This window comes from Talpa occidentalis, unplaced genomic scaffold, assembly GCF_014898055.3.
Source record: "Talpa occidentalis isolate TD23 unplaced genomic scaffold, MPIMG_talOcc4v2.1 talOcc4.9, whole genome shotgun sequence".
NCBI lineage: Eukaryota > Metazoa > Chordata > Mammalia > Eulipotyphla > Talpidae > Talpa > Talpa occidentalis.
In genome coordinates this window covers 10765802-10779597 of record NW_023605305.1, presented here as the reverse complement: position 1 = coordinate 10779597, position 13796 = coordinate 10765802, and the positions used below count along the sequence as shown (strand labels likewise).

At 52.1% G+C, this 13796-nt stretch overlaps 1 protein-coding gene across 1 annotated transcript; it reads right to left on the bottom strand.

The window, feature by feature from the left end:
* Positions 1 to 563: 563 nt before the first annotated feature.
* Positions 564 to 5157, bottom strand: PLA2G5 (phospholipase A2 group V). The gene is made up of 5 exons (XM_037500007.2): positions 5060 to 5157; positions 4648 to 4697; positions 3102 to 3246; positions 1464 to 1570; positions 564 to 798 (listed from the first exon to the last, which is right to left on the bottom strand). The coding sequence occupies exons 2-5, from the start codon at positions 4685 to 4687 to the stop codon at positions 674 to 676; spliced, it is 417 nt and encodes a 138-aa protein (XP_037355904.1). The 5' UTR covers positions 4688 to 4697; positions 5060 to 5157; the 3' UTR covers positions 564 to 673.
* Positions 5158 to 13796: the final 8639 nt, after the last annotated feature.

The window sequence follows — 13796 nt, the reverse complement described above, 5'->3', positions numbered from 1 at the left end:
GAGAAGAAGCCATGCTGAGACTTATACGGCCCCTCAGGCCCGCTTGCCAATCACCTCCCAATCCTCAAGAAAGAATAAGGCCCTGTGCTTGGCTGACCCCCAAGGTCAAGGACAGGAGCCCCAAAGAAGGCTTGATGTTCACCCCAGAAAACCTCCCATTGGCTAATCTGTACCTTCTACCTCGGAAAGAACATGGTTAAATTTGGGTTTAGTGCCCCAAAGGCAGAAGACAGGCAGAGCAACCCCCGACAGCAGAGGAGAATGCCTGTGTGGTTTTTATTAGTCTTGAGAGTGAATATTATTCAATATCTATATGGGGGACTTATGAAGTCAATTTCTTCTTCTACTTGGGCTAAAGTTCTCTAGAGGGTGGCTATGACAACTAAGCTGTAGAAGCTAAAAGTAAATGCATCCCTGGAAAACCTTCCTTCAGAAGAGAGGAGCGTCTTTAGAAGTGGAGATAGTGGACCTGGAGCCTCAGCACAGAAGGGCGAGCTGCCGGGTGGAGGCCTGGGACCCCGACTTTCCTGAGTGAGTGCTGCGACTAGAGCCACTCTCTGGGACTCTCAAGAGGGTGCAGTAGGGCAGGGCCGTCCTCCAAGCCCAGAAAGAACAAGGCCAGAGGCTGGGGTTGACGGCAAGCGGTGAGCCGTGTTGCAAGGCCACCCCTTCACTAGCTGCAGAACGCGTTGGGGAAGTATCTATAACGAGGGTTGTAGCTCCGCAGGTTCCTCCTCAGGCAATAGGAGAGCCTCCGGTCACAGGTGCACAGCTGGACCTGGCAGAAGGCCCCAGATTCTGCAAACAACACCACAGAGATCAGAATGAGGAAGGGAGGGCCACGCCCTGTTGATATAGATCCCCCGCTTGATTCTAACTGAGCAGGCCCCCTGGTCTGCATCCTGCTCGAAGAAGCTCTGGCTGATAAGGGAGGCACAGGTGGGGGAGGGGTGCACAGCCTGGTGGAAGAGGCTCAGCTGCTGCCCAGGTTGATGTTTCAGGCCAGGGAGACCGCTCATACCCATGTCCTCCCTCCCATGTCCTACCTAGCCTGAAGGTGGAGCCAGCCCTGCTCTGGAGGAACCCCACTTCTCTTCACAGGGAGGCACCATCCTGAGATGTAGCTAGAACTCAGAAGGACCTGAGCCTGGAGCCAGGCTCTTGCTGTGTGCATTGGCTAGATGGAGTTTGGGGATCTTGTAAAAGAGGGACACCACTGGATAGGGTATTTTGGGGGAGCAAGTAACAGAAAGTAAGCCAAGCATGTGGCATCTCATGAGGGTTCAGCCTATGATGTTTTCACCCTTTCCCTGGAGGTTGGATCATCTGCAGGAATCCTGCCCCTCTCCCGCCCTGCTCTGCTCCCCAAGATATAGACCGACTGACCGCTAGGGGCTGCTGACCTCAGAACCTACAGAGACCCAGACCCTGCAAGTGACCCAAATGGGAAGCTCCGGCCTTACCACAGGTGACCAGGCCCCTTGCGAATCTGTATCTGTAGGACTGTGTCCGGATGCTGCAGGCTTTCTCCTCCAGCCGCCCGTAGCAGTGGTCATGCAGCCAACAGCACCTGCCAACGCAGGAGACTGCACTAGATCCCTAGTGGAAGGGGGAGCTGTGGAAGCAGAGCCCACCTGGCTGGGTGTGGTCTAGCAGGGAAGAATCCAATAATGTGACTGAGCCCTTCTCTGCTCTTCCGCTAGGGCTGCCTAGTAGCCCTACTGGCTAGTAGTTCACTAACCAGCTTTCCTCCTGAGCTCAGGGTGAGACTACATTTCCCGGCCTCCCTTGCAGCTACATGTGGTCACATGACTAGGTTCTGACCAGAAAAGTGTGGATAGAAGTGATGTGCACCACTTCCAGATCTACCCCTGAAAATGTCCCAGGCTTTCCTCCATTTTCTGTCTCTCTCCATCTCTCAGCCAGATACAAATGACCCAGGCAAGGACTCGGAGGCCATGTTGGATGGCAGCACCACAAGATGGGAAGAAACTGGGCCTTGGAATAATATGTGACTCATATTGAATTGTTGTATGAGCAAAAAACAAATTCCCAGTATACTAGATGGGGCAGATTGCATTTAAATAATTGGTTGAGGGCCTCCCCGGTGGTGCAGCGGTTGAGCGCTGGGTTGCGAAGCTGCCCGCGGCCTCTGCGGTGCCGGTTCGATCCCCGGCTGCCCACCAGCCACCGGAGGAGGGTCCCACATGGCGCGCAGACCTCTCCTGCCGCCTGCTGCTCCCCTCAGCAGTGTACTTCGGTCCTTCTGCCTGCTCTGCTCCCCGCTCTGGCTCTGGTGAATTCTCTCACCCTCCCGCGCTTCTGACTGTACCCAGTGCATGTAAATAAATAAACAAAACAAACAAAAAATAAATAAATAAATTAAATAAATAACATGCCTCCCTGTGGGGCACAGTGGTTGAGCGCTGGGCTGACATTGCCTGCAGTCTGCAGTGCCGGTTTGATCCCCGGGCCCTGGCGAGGGTCCCACATGGCGCGCAGACCTCTCCTGCCTCGCCCGTGCTCCCCTCAGCAGTGTACTTCATCGGTCTGCCTGTTCTGCTCCCCTCTCTGGCTCTGGTGAATTCTCTCACCCTCCCGCACTTCTGACTGTACCCAGTTTTTGTATAAATAAATAATGCGAGGAAGTCCAAACAAGCTTAACAGGAGAGACTAACTCTCACCCCCTCCAACAGGGGTCCAGCCATGGTGTGTGCCATCTGGAAAGTGGGTGGTCCAACCTCCAGCGAGCTGCCCAAGCTGAAGCCGGGTAGAGCCAAGACCACCCAGCCCACCTAGCACCGCCCAAATGGCAGCTCCATTAGCTTAATAAATTGTCCTCAGCACTTTACACCATTTCAAGATGACTTGTTATGTAGCAATAATGCATAAGGCCAATGACGCATAAGGCCCCTCAAATTTGGGGTGTTACTAGATGTATCTTGGGCAAGTCACTTAACTTGCTTGAGACTCTGTCGTCTTATCTATAAAATGGCACATTAATACTTATTAATACTCATCTTCCAGAATTGACATGGAATTAAATGGGCTCTCATGGTGCATAGACTACAGGATAAGGAGCAGTTAAGGCCACAGCTCACCAATCGGTAGCATCCTTAGGGGTCCCGTGGCCACCCCAGCCACAGTAGCAGCCATAGAAGCCATAGCTGGTCAGGGCGTTCTTCCCCGTCACCTTCTCAATCATTGACTTCAGGTCTAGCAAGCTCCCGGGCACAGCAGGCACACCTGAAAGACAGCCCAGGCCCTCCGGTGAAACCCCGCACACCTGCCCAGCACCCTTCCCCAGACACCTGCCCTTTCTCCCTCCTGGAATTTGGAGGGATCCAGGTGTCCCTTTTTTATTCTCCCCATGAACGGGAGCAGAACAGGGAAGTAAGGCTAGAGCCGTGGTGGAGAGTAGGCAAGTCTGGGTTCAAGTCCTGCCATTAACTCCCAGGTGATGTGGAAAGACACTGCCAGCCTCAGTTCCCTCATCAAAGGGGGCCTTAAAATGACCACCCACCTCTTGGAGTGGTCATGAGGGTTCAAATAAAAATGTATGTAAATGTTGAGCATGGCAGCAGGTACATGGTAAGTGACCGGGAAAATTAAATCAAATTTTTTTTTAAAGATTTGCTTTTATGCATGCATGCATGCAAGAACTAGAGTGTGGGCCAGAGGTGCAGGGGATGAGAGGACTCACCAGAGGCAGAGTGGGAAACAGAACAGGCAGATCTACTGAAATACACTGCTGAGGGGAGCAGCAGGTGAGACAGGAGAGGTCTGCTGTGCCATGTGGGTAGCTCTCTGGCCAGGGATCAAAGTCATGCCACAGTGGCTGGGGATAGCTTGAGAGTGCTGAGCCTTAGCCCCTGCACCACCAGGGAGGCCCAAAATTAAGTAGAATTAATAGGGTATCTTTTGGAAACAGACAGACACTGCCTGACTCCTACCATGCATCCTTCCCTCCCATCCCCCAACTAACACCTTAAACCCAGAATCTCAAGCAGGAAGGGACCCAAAGAGCGTGGACGCCCGCTCCCTCATCTTACAAGTTGGGGGACTGAGGCTGGAGGGGAAATTGCTTTGTTGAGGGTTTTGCAGTGGGCGGGGGGCTCCCTCCCTGCATGGGGACTCCTGCTCCTCCTGGGGTCTCCAGGGACCTGTCCAGCCATCACAGAGCAGGACAGCCCATGCGTGTCATGACTGGGCTCTGGGGCTGCAGGGAGGCCCTTGCCGAACCCCATCCTCCAAACCCCCTCCATCCCTGCCCTCCAGCTGGGAGGGGGGTGTGTAAAAGGCCTGAATGGAGATGTAAAATTATGGGACAGAATATTTGTATAAGGGGGTTGGTTTTGTTGTTGGTTTTATTTTTTGTTTCCTTTGCTTAGGGCGGAAGTACAAAGCCTGCCTCCTGTATTCATAAGCCACAGCTCCTGGCACAGCCCGGCGTCGGCTCGCCACCTCCTGAGCCCGCCACAGCTCTTCCGGCTAGCAGAACATCAGCCTGCGTGACCCTGAGCAAGCAACCAAGCCCGAGATTCATCTCAGAGCTCTGTGACCCTGAGGACGGTCCCCTTTCTACTACCCTCTTGTCCCTCCAGGGTGGGAAATCACACGTTCGGAGGTAATGACACCAGCACTTACTACAAGCCAGGAGCCCGACCAGCGCGAGGAGACCCTTCATCTCTGGGGTTCTGGAAAAGAAAACGCACCCATGACGTGGCCATCAGGAGCCACCCCCGTGGCCAATCCTGACCTTCCCCGGGCTCCCACCCCAGACCTCCCCTCTCCATGGGGCAGCAAACATGCAACCCCAGCCAGATCAGAGGAGACCAAATCCTCAGGGGCTGGCCCAGGGATTCAGGCACTTGTGGGGTGCTGTCTCTGATAGAGACGGGAGAGATGGTCCCCCCACATGTACCCAGACACCATTGCTCCCTGTGCAGAAAACCACTAAGAGGAATCAGAGAAATAGGCCAGATCCTTCAATGGATGGAGATTTAAAATGAAGAATTTAATTAAAACATTTTCATGGGCCCCCAGGCACTGCACCTACCTACAGAGTAAGTCGACTCGGGAGGCTCATGAAGGGTCGATATCTGTCCCCAGTGGAGAAATCGAGGCTCAGAGAACTCAGGAACTTGCCAAAAGCCACATAACTAGTAAGAAGGAGAGGCGGGATTCAAACCCGGGCTGGTGGGCACCTCAGTGTGTCACACAGCCAGCCCGAGGGGACCAGGTCCCTCTGCAGGATTCTGGGCGCCCCATGGACCTGGAGGCCCAGCTTCCCTCCCCAGCATCTGCCTCTGGTAAACACATGAATTTCTGGCCCAGAGTCCAAAAACATCACACCAGAAGGCAGAGGAAATTCCATGTGTCTCGGGCCGGTGGCTGCTCTGACTCGGCTCTCAGGGTATCCCTGCCGGCGCTGCCTACTTCCCGTCCCTCCCGGGACCTCAAAGTCCTTGTTTATCCACGGTTGCTCACCTCTGGGTCTCAGGGATTTGCCCTTTGGGGCCCTGCTGCCTCCAGCCTCTGAGTCTGGCATTCACTGCGCTCTGCCCGAGCCCCTGCCTCTCCCAGATGCGGCTCCACACACCCCGCCTCCAGCCCCCAGCACTCCTGGCTACTGGGCCGGCCTCTCCATGCCATGCTGTGTCCAGCAGCTCCTCTGAGTTCCAAGAACATTCCTGAGGGTTCTATCCACCCATGACCTCTGCTTTGAGGGCTCTAAACAACCCAGAGAAATGGCCTTAGGCGCTCGCCTTCCACATTTTTCTCTGCTGCTTTCTGATCTTTGACAGGAGAAAGATGCTATCAGCCACACATTGGGCCCCACATGGTGCCGGGCACTGACCACTGTCTCCTTAAACCCTCCAGGCACCCTGGCGGTGGGTGTGTTAGACCAGCTGGCCCAGCCTCAGTCCCTTTAACAGTCACCATGGAAGGAGTGAGAAGCGTTGTCGATTTCACAGACAGGAAATCGAGGCTCGATGGGGAGGTGAGCTGCCCGAGGACTCAGTCCAGAGACTTCAGTGGCTGCTTTGCCTGACTCCACTGCCTCCGAGCAGCTCCTGTGTATTCACCTTTCTGCTTATTTTCTGTATTTCATGATACGTCGACATCTTGGGGGCCCTTGCTGCTCTGGGAAGAGCCAGCCCCTCCCCAAAAGAGCTAATGCCTGAAGACGGCAAATGACTCCCCAGGCAAACCCATCAATCCTAAGCCAACTTGTCTCACCGCCTCCTTTATCTAACCCTCACACCCCAAGCCAACATCCCCTGCCCTCATCACCCCAAGGCCAGGACCAAACAGCGTGGGGCCACCCCGGTAGCCCCGGAGTCCGCTGAAATGGCGCATGCTGGCCAATCCTAAGCTGTTTCCCCCGCCCTGCCTTGCCCTTCCTGCAGAGGACGCAATAAAGGCCTGTGCTCACGCTCATTCCCACTGCCTCCCGGCCAGCCTGCCGCCTGCCGCCTCCCGCGTCCCCTCCTCTCGAAACTGTGAGTAGCAAACCCTTTAAAGGGGTGAGTGTCTTCTGCTCTGTTGGGGTCAACACACCCAAATAGAACCAAAATCCCAGGTGCACTTTAGAACACCCTGGGACCCCACTTGTGGAGGGGTAGGGGTGAGAGGTGAGGGGGCATCGGGGGAAGGCACCATGAAGCCCTTGCAGGGGGCCCGGACAAATACAACAAGCTTCACAGAGGAGGGGCCGAGGCTCAGACACTGGGGCCTGGACAGTGGACACTTGGTGGAACCCGAAGGAGGATGTGGCGCTGGCGTGGGGCTGGCTATTTTTATCCAGCAACCGCAGTGGGGAGTGAGCGCTGCCGCAAGATAATTTTGGAGTGGAGCGGTGGCTGGGTGATGAGAGGAGACGTGGAGACAGCCTAAGGAGGCACGGAAACGTGGGGGCCAGGGCGTGGTCATCTCCAGAGGGACAGGTCCTCCAAGCCCACATGCAGTTGCCCTCTCCGTGCTCCCAAGAACCCCCCTCTCATCATGCCTCCAGGCTGAGGTGAACAGCACAGCAGGTGCGGAGACCTTCCTGAAACCTGTGGAGGAGGCAGTGGGGGGCCAGGGGCCTCCTCTCATACATACCCCTGTGCCCTGCTTCCCCTCCAGGCGGGAGCAGGGAGTTTTCCCTTGCAGCTCCCCCTCCACACCTCCCCACCCCACCGTGCCCTGCTCCGCCGTCCCTCCGGCCAGACAGCCACTCCTCACCATGAGTAGGTTCGGTCCTCAGGCCTGGAGAAGAGGCACTGCTGCCCGCCTGGCTTTAAGGGCCTCTGCCCTCCTCCCACACTCCTGCCTGGGCAGGCTCCAAGATTCCTGGTAACTCTCATAGGAAGCCCAGCTTCTCCCCTCAAGACCCCCGGGGATTCATTTCCTCTCTGTGTCAGAAGCTGAATGAGTCACAGTGCCTGGGTGCTTTGGGGAGAAACACTGAGGAAGGTCTGGTTTGGGCCACCCAAGGTTTTCTCCACCAGAAACCAGAAACCTGGAATCCCTCCGTGGGCGCAGCCTCCCGCCCTCCCTCCTGCCACGCCAGGTCCCTATCAAATCCTCCAGCCCACAGCTTCTGCTAGAATTTCCTCCGGTCTCACTCAGCCTCAATCTGGGGATAGCATTGCGGCCGGGCACCTGCTCCTGACTGGAAGGGTAGCCCGTCCTCTTCCTGAAGTCCCAATCTGCCAACCCCCAGCTTGCTCCATCCTATTTCCAGGTCAGGGCAATGCAGGAGCCCCTGAAAGCCCCCTTGTCTCCCAAAGGCCAGCTGGTACCTTTTGGGCACTGGTACCTCCTTAGCAAGTTCCTGCAATTCTTCCCTCTGGGAAGGGGAAACCACCAGCTTTGCAGTTAGAGAGACACAGGCTGGAGACCCCTCAGTTACACAGTGGCTGTGTGACTAGGTCACCACACAGGCGAGTCACCACACTGCTCTGTGTTTTCTTGTGCAGTGTGAGAATAATGACTCCTGCCACCCCAGAGGCTCATGGCTAGGAATAGACTGTATAAACTAAGGCCGGGGATGGGGGAGTGGAGGGTGGTGAGATTGGGGGGGGGGTGGAGGGGTGGGGGGGGTGTGACATGCAGCTGGGGGTTAACGTTGCAAACTCTACATCAGCCCCTAATCCTGGGTTCAAATCCTGCCTAGCTGGGATCTGGGAGTCCTCAGGGCTGATTGTAGTGTGCCTGCCTTAGAGAGCTGTTGTTAGGGTTCAGTGAATCAATCCATTTATAACAGAGCAGGGGTAAAAGAATGCTCACAAAGTAATGATAAGTAACCTTCTAGAACCTCCTCATGAGGACAGAGGTAGCTGTTAGTATTCTCCAGTCTCCACTCCAAGCAAGCCCTACCCCTGCTCTGTCCCTAACCCCCACAGATACACTTCCCTTGACCTCTCTCTCCCTCCCGCCCCTCATGGCAGCAGCGTCAAGACACCCCTCCTTCTGGCCCTGGAGAATACTTGTCCCCGGACCTAGCCACGAGGCTCCCCAGGGGACCCTGTGAGTCCAGTTCAATACAAAATGCAGGTCACGTCCACTCCGTGCTAGCACCATGGAGACAGAGCTGGGCCCCCCCCAGCTTCCCACTGGCCCAAGGAAATGGATAGTGAAGGCAGCAAATAATTGTGCACGGGGCGTTAGTCAACGGGAGCGCCTCTGCTCTGGTTTTTCCTCTTTTTCTCCGCCTGTTCCTTCCCCGGCTGCAGGCACACATGAGCCTCACCATCCTAATCCAAACAGAAGCTGTGCCCCCAAGAGGAAAACATCGCTGACCTCTGCTGACCTCTATGCAGCTTGCTCTTTCCACTAAAGCCAAATTTCTGGACAAAGGAGCCGCCACTGGTCCAGCCCTCACTGTCTCCTGCTTGCTCGTCACTGGCTGTCTCTGAGCCTGTGCTGCTGGGCCTCTGCAGCACCCTAAGTCAGCTCGCAGGGTTCCCCAAAGCCGGGGTCACTCTAGCCTGGGCTTTCCCCCTTAAGCTGAGTGAACGCATGATTTCTCCACTCTAGCTTCATTCTTATCCCACTACTCAAGCCCACCTTCAAATAGAATTATTAAATATCATTTGAATTATTATCAATTCAAACATCATGCAGGTATTTGTGTTTGAATTGTTATATTTATTATCTGCATTCTTTTTAATTATTTTATATTTACTGCTAATATTAGCATTACTATTTATACTCTTGTTTTATTTTTATTATTCATGTTGTTTTATTATTGATATTATTTTTTATTGTTAATAAATTAAATAAATATAACAATTCCAATTCAAAAACTTGCCTGACCATCTAGCTCGGACCTCACAGGGACCCCAGAACTAAATTGTCTCCCCCACAACCCAACCCCCCACAGCGCCCCTCTCTCTGGCAATGGCTCATTCACACACAACCATTAACACACCCCAAGCATGTCTACCCCCATAGATGGAAGACTCTAAAGGGCTGGGTTCTTCTCTGATTCCTTCTGATCCAGGACCTAGAGCAATGTCTGACCCATGGCAGGTTCTAAGGAAATATCTGTGGAAAGACACATCCCATCAATACGCTTATTCTCTGACACTTGCTGTGTCTGTTTGTGCAGACTCGTCCCAGAGCTGAAGTCTTGCAGACAGTAGCCACGAACACCTGGGTGCTCGCTCACCCTCAGACTCTGAGTGGCTGAAACACCCCTGACCTTATCAAATGGTTTGCTGCCCCCATGAGACTGGCACCTAGATAGAATGGGATTTTCTAGGGATCCTTGGCAGAAAGTCTACAGTGGGACTGCTTCCTCCAGGAAGTCTTACCTGATTGCTTCCTCTACTAGGCATTTTTCTGTCTGAAATGCTACAGGACTCCTCAAATGTGTGGCACACTCTGGCTCTTCTTGTTGGAAGGGATTATGAGGCTGATAACTTAGGGAGGAAGGAGAAAGGAGTGTACAATGATCGCTCACCGTACCATAAGAGCCCCTAATAAAAGGGACCCAGTATCTGAAGCCTGATCCATCAGTCACCCATGTCTGTGTTCTTTTCTCTATACCCAAAAAACCCAGGATTGGAATTTTCACATGTCATTGACCAAACTGTTATATTATTTCTTTTTTTTTTTAAGATTTATTTATTTATTTATACAAGCACTGGATACAGTCAGAAGCGCAGGAGGGTGAGAGGATTCACCAGAGCTAGAGCAGGGAGCAGAACAGGCAGACTGATGAAGTACACTGCTGAGGGGAGCAGCAGGCATGCAGAAGAGGTCTGCCCGCCATGTGGGACCCTCGCCCATAGGCGGGGATTGAACCTGCGCTGCAGAGGCTGCAGGCAGCTTCTCAGCCCAGCGCTCAACCGCTGCACCACAAGGAGAGGCCCTGTTATATTATTTCTTAACAGACCAAATGGAAAAATAGAAATTGAGTTACAGTTAGTTAAATAGGCTCATAATTCACAACAATTGCTTAATGAATGGAACTGGATTTTTGGTTATAAACTTTCAGCCCAGAGTTGAAATACAGACCTAGAAAATAGTTTGCATAGTGCCTTAAAAAGATGGAATTTGTTGCTAATGTATGAACATTAAGACATCTCAGACAGAAATTTAAATTTCCAGCTTCCCTGGGCCTCCCCAGTGGCGCAGCGGTTGAGCACTGGGTTGCGAAGCTGCCCACAGCCTCTGCAGCGCTGGTTCGATCCCCGGCTGCTCCCCGGCCACCGGAAGAGGGTCCCACATGGCGCGCAGACCTCTCCTGCCGCCCGCTGCTCCCCTCAGCAGTGTACTTCGGTCCTTCTGCCTGCTCTGCTCCCCGCTCTGGCTCTGGTGAATTCTCTCACCCTCCCGCGCTTCTGACTGTACCCAGTGCTTGTATAAATAAATAAATAAATCTTAAAAATAATAAAAATAATAAAAAAAAAACAAATTTCCAGCTTCCCTTTAAAAGATCTGGCAATTCTGGGTTCACATTCCTAGAGAGCCACCACTGCCCAGAGCTGAGACAACACTGCACCTATCGGCTGGGCTGTGTTTAGTTTTTACCCTAGTCTTCACCACTCCTTATTGTCTTATGCCCAACTGCCTCGCTGTTCCTTTCTGCCTGGAGAAATTTCTAGTGACCAACCATAGATTCAATCTTGAATCCTATCCTCTCTACATGTTCATCAGTGATGGGACAGGAGTGCTTTGAAGGTGGAGCTCATTTCTTATGCAAACTTGTGTATCAAATGTTGAGCTCAGGACCCCACAGGGACCCCAGAACTAAACTGTCTCCCCCACAACCCAACCCCCCACAACTTCCCTCTCTCTGGCAATGGATCCAGTCATTCACACACAACCATTAACACACCCCAAGCACATCTACCCCCACAGAGTGGAAGACTGTGAAGGGCTGGATCCTTCTCTGATTCAGCCGTTGCTCAGTAAATAGTGTATAAGCACAGAGGGGCACCCATCCCAGAATGAGGAGGTTACTGAGAACTTTCTGGAGAGAAGGCACCTGTACTGAATCTTTAAGCGTGGATAGGAGAAATTGGCAGCCTTGTGCATTGATGGTGGAAACATGAAAAGCTACAGCTACTTTGGAAAACAGTAGAGTAGATGCTTAAATAACTAAAAGTAGAATTATCATATGATCCAGCAATTTCACTTCATAGTATATACCCAAAAGAATTGAAAGCAAGGTCTCAGAGAGATAGGTGTACACCCAAGCATTATTCACAATAGTTAAAATGATGTGGAAGCCACCCAAGGATCCATCAATAAGCAGTGATTAGCAAATACGTAAATACACCAGAATATTATTCAACCTTCAAGTGGAGAGAAATTCTGCAGTATATTTAAACATGGATAAACCTGAAGGACATGCTGCTAAAGAAATGAGTCAGTAACCAAGAGACAAATATTGTATGATCCACTCCTATAAGGTATTTAGAATAGTCACAAATCACAAAAACAGAAAGTAGGTCCATAGTTGCCTGGGGCTAGAGGGAGGAGGAAATAGAAAGAAACTATTTAATGAACAGGGAGTTTCAGTTTTGCAAGATGAAAACCGTTCTAGAAATGGGTGATGGGATGGCTGTACAATATCAGATATGTAGTTCGTATCACTGAGCTGTGCACTTCAAATAGTTATGATGGTAAATTATAGATGATGTGTATGTTGCATTTAAAAAATTGAAGAAGAAAAAAAGGGGGCCTCTCTGGTGGCCTAGGGGTTAAAGCTCGGCAAATCACCTCTACAGCCTGAGTTTGATCCTCAGCCAGGAGCAACCCACATGGCACAGCAGACCTCTCCTTTCTCACCGTTGCTCCCCTCAGCAGTGTATTTCAGTAGATGTGCCTGTTCTGCTGCCCACTCTGTCTCTGGGATATCCTTGCACCTCTGGCCTATATCCCAGTTCTTTTATGCATAAATAAAATAAATCTTTAAAAAAAAAGAGTGGATTGGAGTTCACCAGGGCATGGGTGTCAGGAAGGGCATCCCAGCAGATGGACTAGCATGTGTGAGGCTCCCAGGCAAGCGTTATAATGGCTCCTTCAGGGAGCTTCAGGCTAAGGGGGTGGCCGAGGATCACAGGTGGTGATATTCTGGTCCACATTTAATAACAGGCTCACTGCAGTTCACTTTTGCCAACTTATGCACTATCAGTGCTCCCACCATGGGCAATTTCATGCCACTCACATAAAGTCACTGAGGCAGCATCAGGAGGAGATGAAGCCCTGATGGGAGCAGACGGAATGACCAATGAGCTATGTGGCCCTAACTAGGCCTCAATTTACCAAGCTGAATACTGGGGTTAATCATTTCACTTGCCTAGTCCCTGCATTCTGAGTTGCCACACGGCAGGTGGTTAGCACTATGTCGACGCTGAAGGGCTCAGTAAGTGCTGTTTCTCATTAGAGAGATGGAACACGCTGCCCTTGACTTCTCGGAAGAGGGAACTTTCTTTTTGAGTTTAGTGGGAATTTAGGAGTGGTGGCCAAGGAGATGCAGCTGGGTAGGTCACTAAGAATACTGGAGATCAGACAAAGGAGCTTGGACATCCCCCCGATGGTGCCCCAGGGTGACCTCAATAACAGGATGACGTCAGTTCAGTGAGTCTCAATAGGCCCTACCCTGAAATCCCCAAAACTGAAATGTACGAGGTGCACTGAAATGCTCAAAGTGGGGTGATGCAGCTCAGCACTCAGATGTACCCTAATCCCAGTACAGTCACCTCGCAGGAGCAGTGGCCTTCTTGGTTACCAGGCTGTGTCTGGTCCTGAGACCACTCTAGAGGGTTTCTGGAAACCAGGGACTGTCCAGGTCACAGGAGGGTTGGGGACACCTGGTATTAGGAAGGGGTCTCAGGGCACCTGACCTCTATCTCCAAACTTCTAAGGGGGTGGAAAGATGTCCCAGCTGCCCATTTGGCCTGATGGAGGTCAGTCAATAACCATGCACTGGCCAACAAGGAGTCGGGTTTTTGCCAAAGACAACTTTTTTCTAGCAGCTTAGGGTTCCTGGGAGTAGCATGAACTGTCTCAGAGTGGGGAGTTTCCTGTCCTCAGGGACACTTTCGATTTATCATTTTTGAGGAACAGAAAGCAGGGTGGGAGGTGGGAGTAGGACCAATATCCACTTGACCTTTCTGGAACCGTGGGGTGGAGCATGCCCAACTTGTCAAAAGCACAGGAAGTCCGCCTTGTCAGTTATGAAGCATAGGCACATGAGTCTGTAAAAGTATAAAAAAATTACATTTAAGATTGTTTTGTAATACAGGAGATTGTTTTATAATACAGAAAATTTGGGAGCCCTTCAGCTGGTC

Bases quoted from the DNA above. Each gene is read 5' to 3' on its own strand.
- PLA2G5 (XM_037500007.2), bottom strand. From the start codon at position 4,687: ATGAAGGGTCTCCTCGCGCTGGTCGGGCTCCTGGCTTGTA. The intron at 3,247-4,647 runs GTAAGTGCTGGT...GCTGTCTTTCAG, and splicing joins GGTCGGGCTCCTGGCTTGTA to GTGTGCCTGCTGTGCCCGGG. The intron at 1,571-3,101 runs GTGAGCTGTGGC...CTGCGTTGGCAG, and splicing joins CCTAAGGATGCTACCGATTG to GTGCTGTTGGCTGCATGACC.